General features: G+C 40.0%; 1 protein-coding gene across 3 annotated transcripts in view; it reads left to right on the forward strand.

Annotated features, from left to right (window-relative positions):
- The window catches only part of CDS1 (CDP-diacylglycerol synthase 1), a 113314-nt gene that overhangs the window by 80984 nt on the left and 15381 nt on the right, over nt 1-16949 (forward strand). For all 3 annotated transcript variants that reach the window (XM_065061869.1, XM_065061867.1, XM_065061868.1), the window contains exons 2-8: nt 3252-3379; nt 6120-6216; nt 8851-8948; nt 11214-11353; nt 12927-12985; nt 15128-15210; nt 16678-16765. In XM_065061869.1, the coding sequence (XP_064917941.1) occupies nt 6160-6216; nt 8851-8948; nt 11214-11353; nt 12927-12985; nt 15128-15210; nt 16678-16765 (525 nt within the window). In that variant the 5' untranslated portion in view covers nt 3252-3379; nt 6120-6159. The remainder of the gene's footprint in view (nt 1-3251; nt 3380-6119; nt 6217-8850; nt 8949-11213; nt 11354-12926; nt 12986-15127; nt 15211-16677; nt 16766-16949) is intronic.

The raw sequence follows: 16949 nt of genomic DNA on the forward strand, positions 1-16949 counted from the left end.
TGGTTGTGGCCATTATAGCAATTAACTGGAAAATTAAATACTAAAGGTCATTTTTAAGGTATGTTACAAAAGGAAGTTGAAGTTGAAGGAAGTGTTCTGGTGGACAGCAGGATGACCATGAGCCAGCACTGTGCACTTGTGGCCAGGAAGGCCAATGGCATCCTGGGGTGTATTAGAAGGGGGGTGGTTAGTAGATCGAGAGAGGTCCTCCTTCCCCTCTACTCTGCCCTGGTGAGCCCACATCTGGAATACTGTGTCCAGTTCTGAGCCCCTCAGTTCAAGAAGGACAGGAAACTGCTGGAGAGATTCCAGCGCAGGGCAACAAAGATGATTAAGGGAGTGGAGCATCTCCCTTATGAGGAAAGGCTGAGGGAGCTGGGTCTCTTTAGCTTGGTGGAGACTGAGGGGAGACCTCATTAATGTTTATAAATATGTAAAGGGTGAGTGTCATGAGGATGGAGCCAGGCTCTTCTCAGTGACAAACAATGATAGGACAAGGGGCAATGGGTACAAACTGGAACACAGGAGGTTCCACTTAAATATGAGAAGAAAGTTCTTCTCAGTAAGGGTGCCAGAACACTGGAACAGGCTGCCCAGGGGGATTGTGGAGTCTCTTTCTCTGGAGACATTCAAAACCCACCTGGACACATTCCTGTGTAGCCTCATCTGGGTGTTCCTGCTCCGGCAGGGGGGTTGGACTGGATGATCTTTAGAGCTCCCTTCCAATCCCTAACGTTCTGTGGTTCTGTGCGGTTATAGTTGGTGGTTGGTCTCCAACAGGTTAGTGTAGCTAAAAAATGACCAAATGCACCAAGTGCTATACAACTTTGAGGTTGCACCAGCCAGGCTCCCAGTTGCAGCAGTATCAAGCATAAACTACAGAAAAACACATTGGATAATCACAGACGCCTTCAAGGTGTTCAGATACTCTGAAAAATGCCATGCACCTGTGATATCATATGTTGGAAACAGAAAATGTAAAACATTGTTTCTAATGAGGTGCACAACAGTTGTGTGTTAAATGTCAGAGGGATAAAATTAAGTGTGGTTTGTTTGTTTGTTTGTTTGTTTGTTTGTTTTTAATGTTTAAACACTGATTGATTAAGGAATAATTTTTCTGTAATATCAAAAGCCTGAAAATGGCACCAGAAATGTTTGGGGGTATTCCTAGTTCTGAGTGCTTACAAGAGATAACATTTCTGCCATGTGCAAACAGGGATTAATATTAAAGACAGTAAGTCATGGTTTTATGGCCAGGATTACTGCTCATCATCTGCACAGGGAGTGGCATCTTCTGGAGATGTGCGGATAGCTTGCTGTGCTCCAGTGCAGGTCACAGGGCGGGACATGGCTTTGGGGAAGACTTGTTGTCCTCCCACTGTCACATCTAGAGTTCATTTCCTACAGTGTGGTGCAAACTATAAGAAACAAGGTTGCAAGCACAGTAACTTTTGTTTATTTATGTGCTTTTTCGGGTGTTTGACAGACTTTGCGAAGTTTGGACTGCTATTAGAGTATTAGATTTTTTTACTTCTGTTAATTGTAGACAATGTCTAATAACTATGCAACTGTGTGGTTTCAAAGACTAGGAGAAGCATTAATCATGAGTTTCAAAGAAGTAAATGATGTGAAATCTATTCAAGAATTTCCTCTTGGGCATGTGTGTGGGACCTAAAGTGATTGAGAAAAATAAAGGCCTAATATATTAAACCCGAAAATTACTGTTGTCCCCCGTTTCCCTTGCGCTTCTGTATCGTGCCAGCTCACAGTCCCGGTCTCTAAAAAGATAAGAATGCAAAAGCCGGTGCGTTCCCTGGGCGTAAAGCCGCGTCCGGCGGGGAGCGGGGTGAGGTGAGCGGGCGGGCTGCGGGAGCGGCGGTGCAGCACCCTGGTCAGCTCCGGGGCGGGGGCGGGCGCGGCGGGGTCTGCCGAGCCCTGTGTGCTCCGCCGGTGCTGCTCACAGGGCTCAGGCGGGGCAGCGGGGCTTACACACGAGTGCAACTTCCTGCAAGAGGCCAGCAGACGAGGGGAAAAGGCGGTGGGCTGTAGACAGAGTAACCAGGCGATGGCTGGGCGTTGTTAGCCTGCTGATTTCCGTGGTGTCTTGTGGAGGGAGTGAGAGGAAATATACGCCTCTGCCGTCTTCCAAAAATACTCAGAACAAGGGCAGACAATATAATCATTACGGAAAGTAGGAAAGAAAAGCAGTCTCGTTCGTGGAAATTGATCAAGGAGAAACAACCAAGACCTGTGATGGGGAAATTGGAAAGAGGAGGAGACTGGGACATGGCAGTATAGCGGTGGTGAGAAATGCTTTGGAGCACAGTTGCTTCACAGTCCCCAGAATCATTAAGCACTAATGAACTTGAGGTGTCAGCGCAGGTTGCGAGCCGTCTGAGGTTGTAAGGAGGTGAGGCAAGTCAAGAAGGTCGGGAGGAAGGTCAGAGAGCAGGACACTGAGCTAGGACACCTCACAACCTTCTGAATCCCCAGAGGTGCAGGGTTTGTAACATCAGAATGAGTGAAGTAACTTATCAGCACCTTTTGCGTTAGCCTTAACTGAAGGAAAAATAGTCTTGATGGTTTACTCTGACTGTTGGTGACAGTTTGTGTGTTGTCACCAAAGTGTGTACTGCCTGTTTTGCATTTGGGTTAGACACACAGTCTGTGTGGATGGTGTCTTCCTGAGCGGTTGTTAGTGAGTGCTGAAGGAACAACTGCAGTCTTGAGTCATACAGGAAATTATTCTGAATAATACCATGTCCATAGGACATGTGGTCAATTCTAAGTTTGTTCTTGGATTGTTCTTTTCAAGCTGGGAGGTTCAAGTCCTGGTATACACATGTACGAGCCTGTGCCGGTGACCTTTTCACTGTACAAAAAGACGGTGTTTTCATGCAGTCTATTTATTATTTTTTCCTTAATGTGACAGTAAGCCACCAGAAGACCCTTCTAATTTCATTAAAAGTTACTGTATGTGGGTCAAAAAAGTGCCTAGAATGTGAAGTTTCTTGAGCACAACAGGTAATATCACAACATGTGAGTACTAGTCTTATAAACATTTATTGTGGTACATTTGCTTCCTACAAAAGCTACAGTTTCACTAGTACACCATTGTTATGTTATTTTTTGGAAGGTAATGCAGATATTATCAGTTCCTAAAGTAATGTTTGTGACTTCGAATACTGTTTGCTGACATAATAACTAATATTAATAATAACTAATATTCTAATATATTTTTTTGGTCTTAGGAAGTGGATTTGGAAGAAAGACTTGTGGATTTGGATCTTAGAAATGATTCAGATGTTTCCGATGTTCCTCCACCAACAGACAGCACTCCAGAAATCCTCAAAAGGGCTTTGTCTGGCTTGTCTGCCAGGTATAGTGAAACAAACAGTTAAATACAACACAGTTTTGTTTTTTTTCCTTACCTTTTATAGTAATGTTTTTTTTTTTTTTCCTGCTGTCTCTGTTCAAACCTTTGTTTCTGCTTCCACGCCCTGTTCACCGGAGCTTTAGGGCTTGCAAGTGCGAGGGTGTGTGCATGTGTACAGGTAGACAGATAATCATGGGGACCTGCGTGTTCATGGAGGCTAACAAATAAATTCCTGATATAATGTTATTTTTATACAGTCCCTTTACAACACTTGATCAGTCCAATCCTTTTGGAGATGGGGATTTGCATTACATATTTTTCACTAGTGTGATGAAAGAGCATTTAGGTGTGGGATAAATCACATACCAATAAAACTATGTAGTAAAATGAGTGTGTGTATCATATATACCTTATGCTCAGCATAACAAATGGAGCAATATACAGTGTATATTTTAGTCGCAACTTAGGTCTTTCAAGGGACAGGAAAAGGACCTCTGATCCAGACCGTGATTAAAAACTACCAAGTCCTTGGAAAAAAAATTGAATCTCCAATAACAATGTGAAACTCCAGATTTTTGACTTGCTCCTTCTGTTGTCTGTTTCTGTTGTGATGTCTGGTAGCTATAAACAAACTTATTGTTCCCAGGTTTCAAAAAGAATGTTTCAAAACTGCATAATTGGTGAGCAGAATGTGATGTTCTCTCCTGCCATCACACTGCAAGGAGTAACTAATTACTGTCTCTCTCTGAGTTCGCTTACCATGTTAAATGTTGTGGAAGACTTAGTTCTCCAAATCAGGCTTGTTTCAAAGGGCACTTGCATGGTGATACCTCCAAGCCTGCAACTAAGAGGTTCAGGCGAAGCCTTTCCTGTTTCACATGCTTGAAATTCTTTATTGGAGTGTTTGCACAAATGTGCTTTGAGTGCAAAAGTAAATTCTTACTGCTGTATGAATGCTGCATTCAAAATGACCCACTGGCAGCCCTACCAGAGCTGTTGTCATAATGTGCAACACCAGTGAGTTGCACAGTTGCACTGTAACTACCAAAAATATTGTGTCTCTTTGTATTTGGCCTTTGGAGGAAACAGTATGTCTAACTTCTCAGCGGAGAGTTAGGATACAATAAACTTGTCAGGTGCCCTTCCTAGATGCTAGAGCTTGTTGTCTGTCTGACCCAAGCTGTTTTTCCAGGGCTGTGCTGGTCAACACCCTCAAGATGCTGCATTGTTTTTTAACCTTATTCTTAAGGGAAGTTGAATTCTTGCTAAAGGAGCCTTGCTTACAATAGATATGCCCATAGGAGTAAGCTGCTACTCTACAGCACCCGTCACAGAGGAACTTAAAGCATCTGTTGCGATAAAGTCTGTTGTGCCTTTGTTCTGATGCTTAAGGCAAATCCAATTAGCAGCTTTAGCTGCCATTAACCTCCCAATGAATAACATCCTTGAAAATTAAAGTTACATTGAAGTTTAATTAATGTTTACATTAAAACTGGAGTATGAAGCAAAACTAATAGTGTCCCCTGAATGAGGTGTATCTTCCGATACAGCAATGAAGCATAAGACTGATATATAAGCAAAACATTAGAAATAATTTCTTTAAGCCACACTAGGGTGTTTTTGTGTTTAACTGTAACTCATGGTTAGTTGATTCAGTTTACTTCTAGAGGCAAAATTCTTGAAGTGAAAGACACAGGCAAAAGAGGAGAAAAACTTACTGAAAAGTAATATGAATAATAAAATAAAGACAACTGATAGCAAAAAAAAGTTTCTTGGGAAAGTGGGTATGATGAGGGTTTTGGTTTTTTTGTTTTTTTTTTTTTAATGAATTGGGCTCTTTTTTTCTCCTCCCCCCCACCCTGATATTGGCCTCTGTGGGGGGAGAGGTGGGAAATAACATTTTTGATTATTGTACAAATTAGAGAAAGGGGGATTAACAAAAGACCTTCCAGTTGCGGTGTTGTGAGGGTTTCTTGTTTGCTTTGGTTTGGGGTTTCCCCCCGCACACACCCCCTTTTTGTTTGTTTGTTTTGGTTTGGGGTTTTCTTGTTTGGTTATTGTTGTGTTGTTTTGTTTTGGTTTAGAGACTCTTATTCTTTGAAAGACATTTGAAGACATTCCTGGTAACAGGAGTTTCTATTCTGCTTTCCTTAGGTAGCCACAAGCAGCTGCAAAGCTATACGAGGGCAGATGAGTACAACTAGTTTGGCCCATCACCCCTCATTGTCACTTCTTTCCCTGTCCTGGCTCTAGTGCTCGCAAGAGCACAGGACACTTGCAATAGGTCACCCTCTGCCTGGCAAATACGGACAGTCGGTGATCACCCATTTTGTGGCTGTTAGTCCTCAAAGAATTGTGTGCTTTTTCCCTGGCAGCCTTTCTTGCATGCACAAGCCTGTACCTGGCTGGGCCCCCATCGGTCTTGCTGATCCTGCAATGCTTTTTGAGGGTCCTGATGAGTTTTCATAGCAGCTTCAATATGGAGTTGATCCATTTAGTTGCAAATGATGTTTGGCAGGGAGGAGCATGGGAGAAGGAAGGTGGTAACTTTAATTTCTTTTACTGTGTGTCCTGTTTAGTTGGATATTTGGTTGATTCTATGTTTCTTGTTATGTGTTTTATTAAGCACGAAAATTTCTGGAACTCTCACTGTTTCTAATACACTTTAATCTATAGTTAGCAAAGGAAGTGGCATTGATTTGCATTTATAACTGGTTGCTTTTTATTCTCTTTTTTTTAATAGATGGAAAAATTGGTGGATTCGTGGAATTCTCACTCTAGCTATGATTTCTGGGTTTTTTCTGATCATATACCTGGGGTCATTTATGCTGATGCTTCTGGTAAGTTTGTTTAAAAGAGTTCTGGTGTGGAAGATTTACTTCATCTCCTTATCATGCATAAGGCAGCTGGGAGCAAACTGCACAGACAATTCAGAGCAATTTGTCTCGCATTTGTGTGAATGTAAATACTTTTGAAGGACACTGGACAGGTTCACAATTGGGCCTTGTGGATTAAGGACTCCTTATATACTGTAATTAATATATTTTTAAAGTAGGAATTAAAGTAACTGTAAGTTGAAAAATTGTTACCTTGAAGTTTATGAAACTACTGTTGTCCATTTGCTTGTCCAGTTCTCATCATACCACCTACTGCTAAATTCTTTGTGGTTTATGCTGCTTCTTTATTTTTTTCTTTTCTTTTTTCTTCATTTTTTTTTTTAAACAAGAATGAACACAAACAAACAGCAACAAAAATACACAAGAATTTAGTTTTTGAGGCTGAGGCAAGTGGGCAGCTCTTGTCTGCTGTCTGTGAGTGTCACTTTGCTCGGGCCTACTCCGTTAATTCACTGCAGGGCTGCCTTGTGGCCTTGGGTTTATCTGTAGAAAGGAGCGAGATCTCTTCCGAGGTACAGAGATTAAGTGCATTTTTAGGTCATGAGGTGAACAGCTATCATAATAATAATGTTTATATATCCTACATACTCAGTCAGCCTTTACTGCTTCTTTCCATCATTTTTATTGCTCGTATTTTTACTGAATAATGTTTTAATTATCTTTCCTAGTCATGGCAAATAACAGGCAGGGTTATGGCTGAATTTAGTACTTTTGGGTAACTGCTTTGATTTTTGACTGTAAGTTTGTCTGTCAAAATGTGATTTTAATTTTTTAAAAATTTCATTTTTCATGGCCTCCTTTTGGATTATATTGTCTCAACAGACTGGAATGTTGTTTCACCAGTATTATGGTCTGCATTACATTCTCCACATCTGAATTAGTCTGGTTTATATTTACTGTTTTCAGGTGAATGACATAGCAAACTAGTAATTCATTGTTTCACTAGTGGAAGATTTGTGTGTGTGTAAAAAAAAAAACCAACCAACCAACCAAACAAAAAAAACCACACAAAAACCAAAACAAAACAACTTTAAAGTGCAGGTCATTGTGGAGAGATTTTTTTTTTATAGCCTGTTACACTTGACAATGATGATGATGACCGGAACAAAAATAAACCAAGCAGCTTGCGGTGTGATTCAGTATATTCACGACATACTTGGAGATTGCAGTCACAGGCAAAGCTATCAAGAGATGAACCAAAAAGTAATTGAAGTTAGTACAGAATTGGAATAGAATTCTTCCTCTGTTGTGCCATAATAACTCAATCTTCTAATGTAATAAACTGTATATCAAGTTGACGTGGGACTATATAAAAAATAACAATGAAAGGAAGAAACCGTTTTGTTAACAAATTATTTCATTTCACTGGAATCAAATAGCTTACATTTAGACAAGAATTTTCATATCAAACCAAATCTTAATACTGAGACTGTAAATGACCAGAAACTTGTAGGAAGGGTAATCCAGTGAAGTTTGGAGGATGAGCCCTAAGACTGCTCTGAAGTGTTTGGAGTCACATTTTATGGTTGCCTGCTACTAAGGTAACAGGCATGAGCTTCAATGCCTTTGGACCCCATTGTCCTTTTCCACTCTAAGGTGCAGTCCCTTAATGTTACTCTTGCACGTAGCGTTTAAGTTTTATAACGTAGGTCAAGCAGAAGAAACAGCATGATGTAGGGTGACTTCAAAATGAAACCACTGAGGTGGTGTAATATTGCTTAACCTGCGTTTGTGTGTTGAGGAAGATGAAACGTATTTGTGAACGCAAGCAGTCAGAGAATACCGCAAAGCCCAGTGTGCCGACATGCACAGTCAGCACAGCCAGGGCCTTACTCCTGCCTCTGTGCAGGATTAGCAGTGGCCTTAGCAGTGGTTGGCAACGCTTGATATCGGGGCAGGGCGAGCTGCCTGCTGACTGTGTTCGGCAAAACTGGCAGAGAGTCCTTGGGAGCCCCAAGACTGATGGGACGTACTCCCAGGCTTGCACGGGCAAGCACTGAAGTGGTGAGATCAGCAAAACAAAACAAAACAAAAGGCTATGGAGGGCGTGACATTCAGACCTGGGTTAGACAAGCTTTGCTTCTAATCATCAATGCTAAATTAGCAGTGTAGACTTCCCCTTAATGAGACACCTGCTAATTGGAAGATCTGGGTGTCCAAGCTGTGTTGCACAGCTGATTTCTTCCATTGGATCTAGACAGTATTTCTTAAAGTAAATTTAAAGATCAAAATTAGCCAAAAGAGACAGAAGAGCTTTCTTTCTAGGAAGTACTTTTGACCTGCTGCTGGCAAACTGTTTTAATGAAGAAAAGTCAGGGGCTTTTCTTTGTTTTATTAGTGTATTCTTGTAGTCAGCCCAATGTGCTTTTTTCTCAGCATGCTGAGTAGTTTTGAGTTTTTTGAGGGGTTTAAACAGAGCTTTAGTTTTCCTTGGACTTGCTTTAAAGCTGTCTGGTTTTTGCGTGGAATTTGAATCCAGAATAACTTTTCCCTTTAATGCAGGTTGTAGTAGCACTTAACTGCCTTTAAGAAACAATTGCAGCATGTTTACATAGTGTTTATTTCTCTTAATTTTAGGTCTTAAGCATCCAAGTGAAGTGTTACCACGAAATCATTACTATAGGTTACAGAGTGTACCACTCGTATGATTTACCATGGTTTAGATCCCTCAGCTGGTGAGTAGCAATCAAGAACATCAATAAGTAGAGACATGAAACTTCGGTCTTCATGTTCTTCAGATCCTGTCATGGTGGAATGATAGCTTTGTAGGTCGTGTGCAGCCATAAAACTTGACATCTGTCTCTAATACAAGATCCTGTATTTGTCTTCCACCTGTGAACTTGGACAAAACAATTCCATTTTTTTCCTTGTTATAAATATTTATATATGTATACATATATGTATGCATGCATATATGCTTTAAGTCAGAACTGAGCATGTATAAGCTATCTAAAAATGTGCATAGCCAAGCAATCGCCTAAGCTGTATTACCTGAACTGCTTTGTTGTTTAGTTTGGGCTTTTTTTGGCTGTTAACCTTGCACAATAAATAAATAGAACAGGTACCTTAAAGTCTCTTCTTCACACACAGATTTAAAATAATCACATACAAGTTTTAAATCCTTCCCAGTGGTGCACTTAATCATAGGACTGTGTAAATATAGTGTTGGGGAATCTTCTGAAAGCCAAAGATAAGATTAATTTTTCTGGCAAATAACGTATACTTGTGACGATGTCCAGCTTACATAGGGCTGGACAGAACAGGAGAAATGGATTCTTCTGTTTTCTGTGAGGAAAAAGAAAGGCTTTTTGATTAGAGTCAGTGTTATAGAAAGGTGTTGGGCACATGTAGTCTCTAAGTGCTTAAGGAGATAGTTCTTCAGACGTGACCTATGTTATTTTGGTTTGGGATTGGATTTTTAAGGAATCGAAATGCCTTTGTCACATTGCTTATTCACTTCTAGAAGAAACTTTTCTGTGTAATGTGGTGGATACCTGCTGTTGGCTCTCTGTAAATGCTAATCAGTTCACCCCTGCTCACTCCTGGATTATCCAGGGAACTGATCTATTCTGTGCTTTACCCCATGGCTTCTGGATATACAGTTAGAGCAGACTCATATGTGAATGATTCTACAGTCTTGCCAAAATGCTGGGAGGAGGAGGTGTGCAATCTACCACTTAGTCTACTTGGGCAGTTGACCACCGCCACTTTCACATGTGGAGCTCAAAATCAACTCTCTTGCATTGCCACACTAGTTCACATCAAAGCTCCTTTCAGTCCAACCTATTGCATTAAGACATTTCGGTGAGATGAGAATCCTGTTGGTAGCCTGAACATCACCTGTTTGGTTTATTTAGAGATCTGAAGCCTCGCAAGGTGAGCGTTAACATCTGTTAGAGGAGAATGAGTACTGATTGCTCTGAGAGTATCTCGGGAGCCAGTCTTGAATTACAAGCTTTTTATCTTTCGTGGCTGACTGGGAATAAGCTGAAGAGCATGTTGCCTAGAGAGGTGCATCTCTTAGTGCTATTTATTGGGTTTTTTTGAGTGCTGCCTTGGAATTTGAGGATCTTTTTGTGACTTAACTCAAGAAAGCTGAGTAGCTTGTATGAAAACCTGTCACAGAATTACTTGCCTACTGACCATTTTGACTGAAAGGAATTTCTTTGAAGATCCTTCAAAAAGAGATGGCTGAAGGTGACATTTCACCTCAGTTGAACCTTGGGTGTGGACATACTCCCACAAAATCGTTTTGAAAAAGTTGTAGTAATAGCTGTATTTACTAATTAGCTGATGGATTTAATCCTGTAAGATTATTTGGTCAAGACAGCTAAAAGGTGAAGTGTGTAGTGAGCAGATGTAGCAGTAACTCTTCCAGACGAGAATCTTCAGGCCAGATGGCAAAAGTATGGTTATGTTCAAATCCTCAAGCCCCGTGTCACGTTCACTGTCCTATAACCTCAGAGGATTCATTATGCAAGTACCTGTTTTTTCCTGTTTGTAATGCAGAAATCACAAACTACTCCTGTTAGGATATAGGAAAAGAATATGCAGAACTACTCATGTCATTGTTGATGACAGCAGTTACTTATTCTGTATTTCTAGAATACCTGAAAAGGATTCACCTAGGCGTGGAGGGTTTGGTACTATAGTTAAGGATGAAATGGATTTTCCAACTGTATCATAATGCAAAATGGGTTTGTTTTTTTTCTAGTGAGGTTGTTTTAGAAAAAATAAATTACAAAAAATGACTTGTCAGAGAAGACTCTGACCCAGAAGTTTAGGACTGAATTTTTATAGTTGAATCATGTCACACATCTTTTCTACTTCTCTGGTTTTCCTTTTGTGTGGTGTTTTTGATGTGTTTTGTTTGCTTGTTTTGTTTTTAAGAATGACAAATATATATTGTTAAAATAACTGCTAACTGTTGTGTGTTGTAGGTACTTTTTGCTGTGTGTGAACTACTTCTTTTATGGAGAGACTGTAGCTGATTACTTCGCTACATTTGTTCAAAGAAGAGAACAGCTTCAGTTCCTAATTCGTTACCACAGGTTTATATCTTTTGCACTGTATTTAGCAGGTGAGTTTAGGAAATTGCAAAAATGAAAGAACTTTGTGCTTTGTTGGTATCTATGCTTATTTGTTTCTAAAAATATGTTCCCCAGCTATATGCACTTTCAGTTATTTTTTCCTCTTAGTATTTGAAGAGATTTGGTGTTTGCAGTTCTTTTTTTCTTGTGAAAAGATTAATACAAATTTTGCATTCACTGAGAAGAAGCCTAAACAAGTAGATAATCTGGAGGAAACTGAGCTAATAGTGCTCAAGAGAAGTTGTTATGAATTAATTTTGATGGCTGAAGGACTGGAGCTCAGTACTTGAATATAGGAATGTTATTTTGGCTGTCTGTGGAGATGATTTGTAAGTGTAATTGCTGTGCTGGATTGGTGCTTTATTGTGCAAGTGTTCTGCTAGGTCTACAGCAATAAGATTTACTGATATATTTTAAAATGATTATTCAAAATGCACGTGGCTTTATTTTGTCTGCAAGATATTCAGATGCTTGCATCATGGATAGATTTTCCTCCCTATCCAGAGAAAGAGGGTTTTTAAAAGCCTGTTCTCTAGGAATAAGAAACATATGCTGGCAGTCTGGTGGGGTACTGCTTTGTGAACATGTAAATATAGTCTGCAGTGGTTTCAGGAACATGGTTAATATTACTCTAGCCTAAAATTAAATCAGTAGAAAACTCAGGCTTGTCTAAGGGACATAAGACTGCTATACTACAAATACTTGTAAAATATATTAAGAAACATGATCTTAATGAAGAACTGTCAGTCTGTCTACTGTTTTGTGCTTGGTTTTATTTGTTTTTTTAAACCAGATAAAAATTCTCCTCAGTGCTGAGATCACAAAGTAGAAATCAGCTTTGCAAAACTTGACCTTTTTCAGCTGTTTTTGCCCTGAGAAAACCAACTTAACTAAAGCCTTGTGACTGCCAGAGGGCAGAGAGGGGGGAGATGAGACAAGCCAGTTGTGAGCAAAAGCGGGCACAGAGCACAGCAGAGCCCCTTGGCGGCTGTCACGCTGGGATTGTGGGGACACTGAGGGACTGCCCCCAGGATTAAGGGTCTTTCGAGGGTCTCTGACCCCTCCTGGTGCAGAAGGTTGCCCTAGGGCAGAAAAGGTGGTCTGATAGTCCCCCAGAACTGAGGGCCATTGCGTTTCTTTCAGGCAGTTGAATTCTCCAGCGCTGCATGCATGAAGAGCGCTGCTCTTCACCCTTGCGTGGCGTGCAGCCGTATGTCTGTCTGGAGGAGAGGGCCAGGCTGGCGTTTTCCTTTTAATTATTTCTGATAATTATTCAAAACAACCTTGTCAACCTGATTCTTGAGATGTTTTTTAAAGGCGATGGTCTCCTCCCCTAAAAATTGATGCCTGTGATGGGATCTTGTAAGTAATGAAATGGATGCTCTTTACTGATGTTAACTACATCTCATGCTCTAATGAGAATAATTCGATATATACACTGACTGAATACAAGCAAACGCTCCTAGCAGCAGAGGAATTAAAAACTGCTTTAAGAGAATTACATCACAGTTCAGTTGTAAGTACATATAAGATGGTACAAACTACACTTGCTTTGTTTTACAGGCTTCTGCATGTTTGTTTTGAGTTTAGTGAAGAAACATTATCGTCTGCAGTTTTACATGGTGTGTATTACCCACTTTGCTGTGGTCACTCACGTTATGAATGTCACTAGAAACAGTCATCTCCCTGTGTTCCTGAAATAGCTTGGAAGAGGGGTGTAGAAAATGTGCTTAAACGGACATTAATATGAAAATGGTGCTGGGCTGCTCAGTATCTCTTCAGCTTGTAGCTTATTATTATTATAACACAGGATGTGGTCTTTCAGTCAATTCATGCTGTCTTTGGTGAGGCCCTGTGCGTATACGATGTCCTGTGTTTCCTTTAGATTCCTGGTGAAAGGGGTGTGCATCTACCTCCCAGGGCTGAAGCCAAACACCTTCAGCACAGCTGGGAAGTGGCTCTTGTGACTCAAGTGTTACTTTGCAGAGGCCCCACTCAAGTGCTGTGAAGGGAAGTTGGTCTTAACCCTTACATGGAAGCTTTATTCTGTGACACTTAATAGCAGTTCTGGTCTTGTGCTCTGCTGTGCCTCAATAGATCATCAGTCTATTAGAAGAAACGGGTGTTTTCATCTCTTGTATTTATCAACCTAATAAACAATATAAACAACTTTTATGTATCTTGTAGGTTGAAAACTAATTGTTTTTTTACCATCACAGCTAAAAACAAAAAAACAAACACCAAAAAAACCCCAACCCAAAACCCAAAAAAACCCCACCAGCCCCCCTGCCTCATTCTACATAGGAATGATTAGAAGCAATGCGGTAAAGCAGCAATGCAGTAAAGCAGCATTGCAGCACAGCTCCTGTCTTTGAAGAACTTGAACAGCCTGGGGCATTGCACAACCTTAAAGGTTTCCTAAAGCTTCGGAGCTGCAGTTTAACCCCTCTGTTTCTACAGTGCTTTAGGTAGCACTTTGCCAGTGAGGATCCCTAGTTCTGGACTAGGACTGAGCTGAGCCCTGTATGAGCATGAAAAAAATCTTCTACTCGAAAGAATTTAGTCTGTTTGTGGGATAACGTGCCTGACTGGGAGATGTAGCTTTTTTGGAGAGGTGGTCTTTATCCTCTAATCCACAAAGTACTCATTTTCAGACTGGCACAAGGTAAATATATTTATTTTACATGGTTTTTGTTTTGTTTTGTTTTTTCCCTTGTGGAAAGAAGGCAGAAAAAAATATGTCAGACATCTGACTTGGAGCCCACCCAGAAAACATTAAGGTGTGACTACCTAAGAATTGCAGTAAAACAGGAAAGTCATGTATCCGCTGTGTGGCAACAGAGGGTTTGGACAGACAAGGAGAGTAGCCATTTGGTTTCAGCTGCTGTTCCACTGTACAAATACTAAAAATGTTAGAGATGCTTTAATTAACCAGCAGGTAATAATTTCAGAAACCTTGAGTCAGTTCTTGTACCCCCACTTTCAGCCTTCTTGAGTTGTCTTGACTGGAAGTAGATTCTGGCTGCCGTAGGAAAACACATACAATAATAGAATTAAAGATGTAGGACATTCTGAGTATTAAATTGCCCAGACATTTGGAGTGCTTAAATTTGGTGTTTCATAGAGAAACTACCAGTTCTTGATTTAAAAGTTTTTGGAAAATGCAATCTATTGTAGAATTTTTACTGGTAAACTGTTTGGAAACCACTTTATTGTATACTGGTGCTACAGAATAATAACCAAGTGATATTGAGGAAAATGACTGTTTAAATGACCATGCACATAAAAATTAACACTTTGTTTTCACTAATCCTGAGAATTTTCATTTCCATAAGAGGACTGGTATTCTGTTATGAGACATCCACATCTGTGTAACATGACTCTCTCATGAGCTGTTCACCGCCATTTTATTGTTACAGCTCTAACATGTCTGTTATATATGTATATACAGAATATCACATTGCTTACATTTCTTTGCTGCTTTCATGCTGAAGGTGTATGTCTTATCAAATCAGATGTTAAGCTGCATGTTAAAAAATTATTGGGTGGAGGTAAGTGATGGGGACACCTGTTAAAAGTCTCAATACTTGCTTCAGAAAGTGAGCTAACGTGTGATATACTGTATGCACACATCTCTTGCATTATCACTAGAACTGGTCTTTCCTGCGAGCTCCTAAGTAGCTCCTCTAGCTGACATGCCGGTATTTATCAAGGTGTATGGATCGGTGTTTTCACTAACTGTTGTGTTGTTGCATTGTTAACAGTTCGCATGGACTCATGTCACTTTGCTGATCACTGTAACTCAATCTCATCTTGTCATCCAAAATCTCTTTGAAGGCATGATCTGGTAAGGGGACAGTAATAAACTGATTTGTAACTCTATTGCACTGGAAGGTTAGTTCTTTTACATAGCAGATCTGGTTAGGGAATAATTGTGAGAACAGTTAAAGCAGCACAAATTAAAGCAGCAGTAAGGTCCAGCTGGAAGGGGAGTCGGAGGAGTTGGGAGCAATGAGGTAAAGGATACAGGAGAGGGAGCAGAAACTTCTTTAACTAGATTGGCAGCCAGAATTATGATGATTTTGAACAACCACTTCCTTTACTTGCATGGAATAGGATTACTTGTGTGCTTGGTGAAATAGTTTCCACAGTGTTCTACTGAATAGATGAACATTCAGCAATTCTTTTTCAATTACATGGGATCTTCAGGTTGCTCAGAGCTATTGAAGTTGGACCATTTAATCTGAAATCCCAAATCTGGCCACTTTTCCTGATGCCTCCCCTGTTTAGATAAATTCAGATTGTTTAAAATACATTAAGAGTTGAAATCTTGGATGTTGTTGGGTCATCTTAATGCTCCATTTCCAGTGACATATTAAATTCTAATGATGCAGTTAAACTCCATTACTTAAAACTGCTCCTCAAAGAGAGACTGTGTTTTCTCACCTCACACCTCTTTAGGGAGAGGGTAAATAACAAATTGGGAAAGAAGGAAGAAGCACATGGAAGATGATTTGTGTTCTTCCAAGAACGTAAAACTGCATGCTCTCCTTTTCCTGATATCTGTACAGCTGGGGAGATGATTGCAGAATAGATGTGCTTGTAGCTGTAAAGAAAACCCAAAGCTCCTGACAGAGTTTGTATAAACAAACCTCTTTCATAGCAGTTGTGTTCACGTGCCAAAAACTGAACCTAGTTGTCTTGCTAGCCTACTATTTCTTAGTTCCACTGGTGCTAATTGCACTGGGCAATGTGGCAGATGGTCACAAGAGAGGACTTTTAGCTCATTAATACATCACTTCTTTGAAAAGGGTTTGGATAACAAATTCAGCAGCTGTCTGCATGCAAAGAACACTTAGCTATTATAACACAGGCTGCTCCCAACTGACAAGAGGAAGAAAAGGAAAACTTTTTTTTTTAATTCAGGTATCATTAAACTTTATAAGGAATTTGCTTGCTTTGATGTTACTAATAACATTAACATGTTTATATCTGTTGATTTATTCTTAACTGTAGTACCAGTCTTCAAGCCTGATGTGAGCAGGCCGGCTTTTTCCTGTTTCAGGCTCACGTGCCAAAAATCATTTTAACTTGAACGGATACAAATCTGTAATGGTCTTGATTGGCTGAAGACTGAAATCAGTATAGCTAAACATGCTGCTCATGGGGGAACTAGCTGAACATGTTATGAAAGATAATTCCTTCTAAATAGTTTAGAAAAGTTTTCCAGAAAGAAATGCTGCTGTTTCATTTTCTGTCCTGTGTTTAGGCTCAGGCTGATTTTTTCCATGAAACTTTTTATGTCTTTCTCTAGGTTTCTGGTTCCAATTTCAAGTGTCATCTGCAATGATATTACCGCTTACATTTTTGGGTTCTTCTTTGGCAGAACTCCATTAATTAAGGTATGTACTTAGGCATTTCCTTACTAACAAGCTGTTACAGTTCATAGTGTGTTCAATACTTGTTCAAAAATATGTTTATGGAAAACATACTTTCTGCTAAAAAAACCAAATTGACTATCCTGTTTCTGAAGATGTATAAGTGGAAACTGGGATTAACATGAATGTAATATTGATATCACAGTGT

The sequence above is a fragment of the Columba livia genome, chromosome 4 (assembly GCF_036013475.1).
Source record: "Columba livia isolate bColLiv1 breed racing homer chromosome 4, bColLiv1.pat.W.v2, whole genome shotgun sequence".
NCBI classification, from domain to species: domain Eukaryota; kingdom Metazoa; phylum Chordata; class Aves; order Columbiformes; family Columbidae; genus Columba; species Columba livia.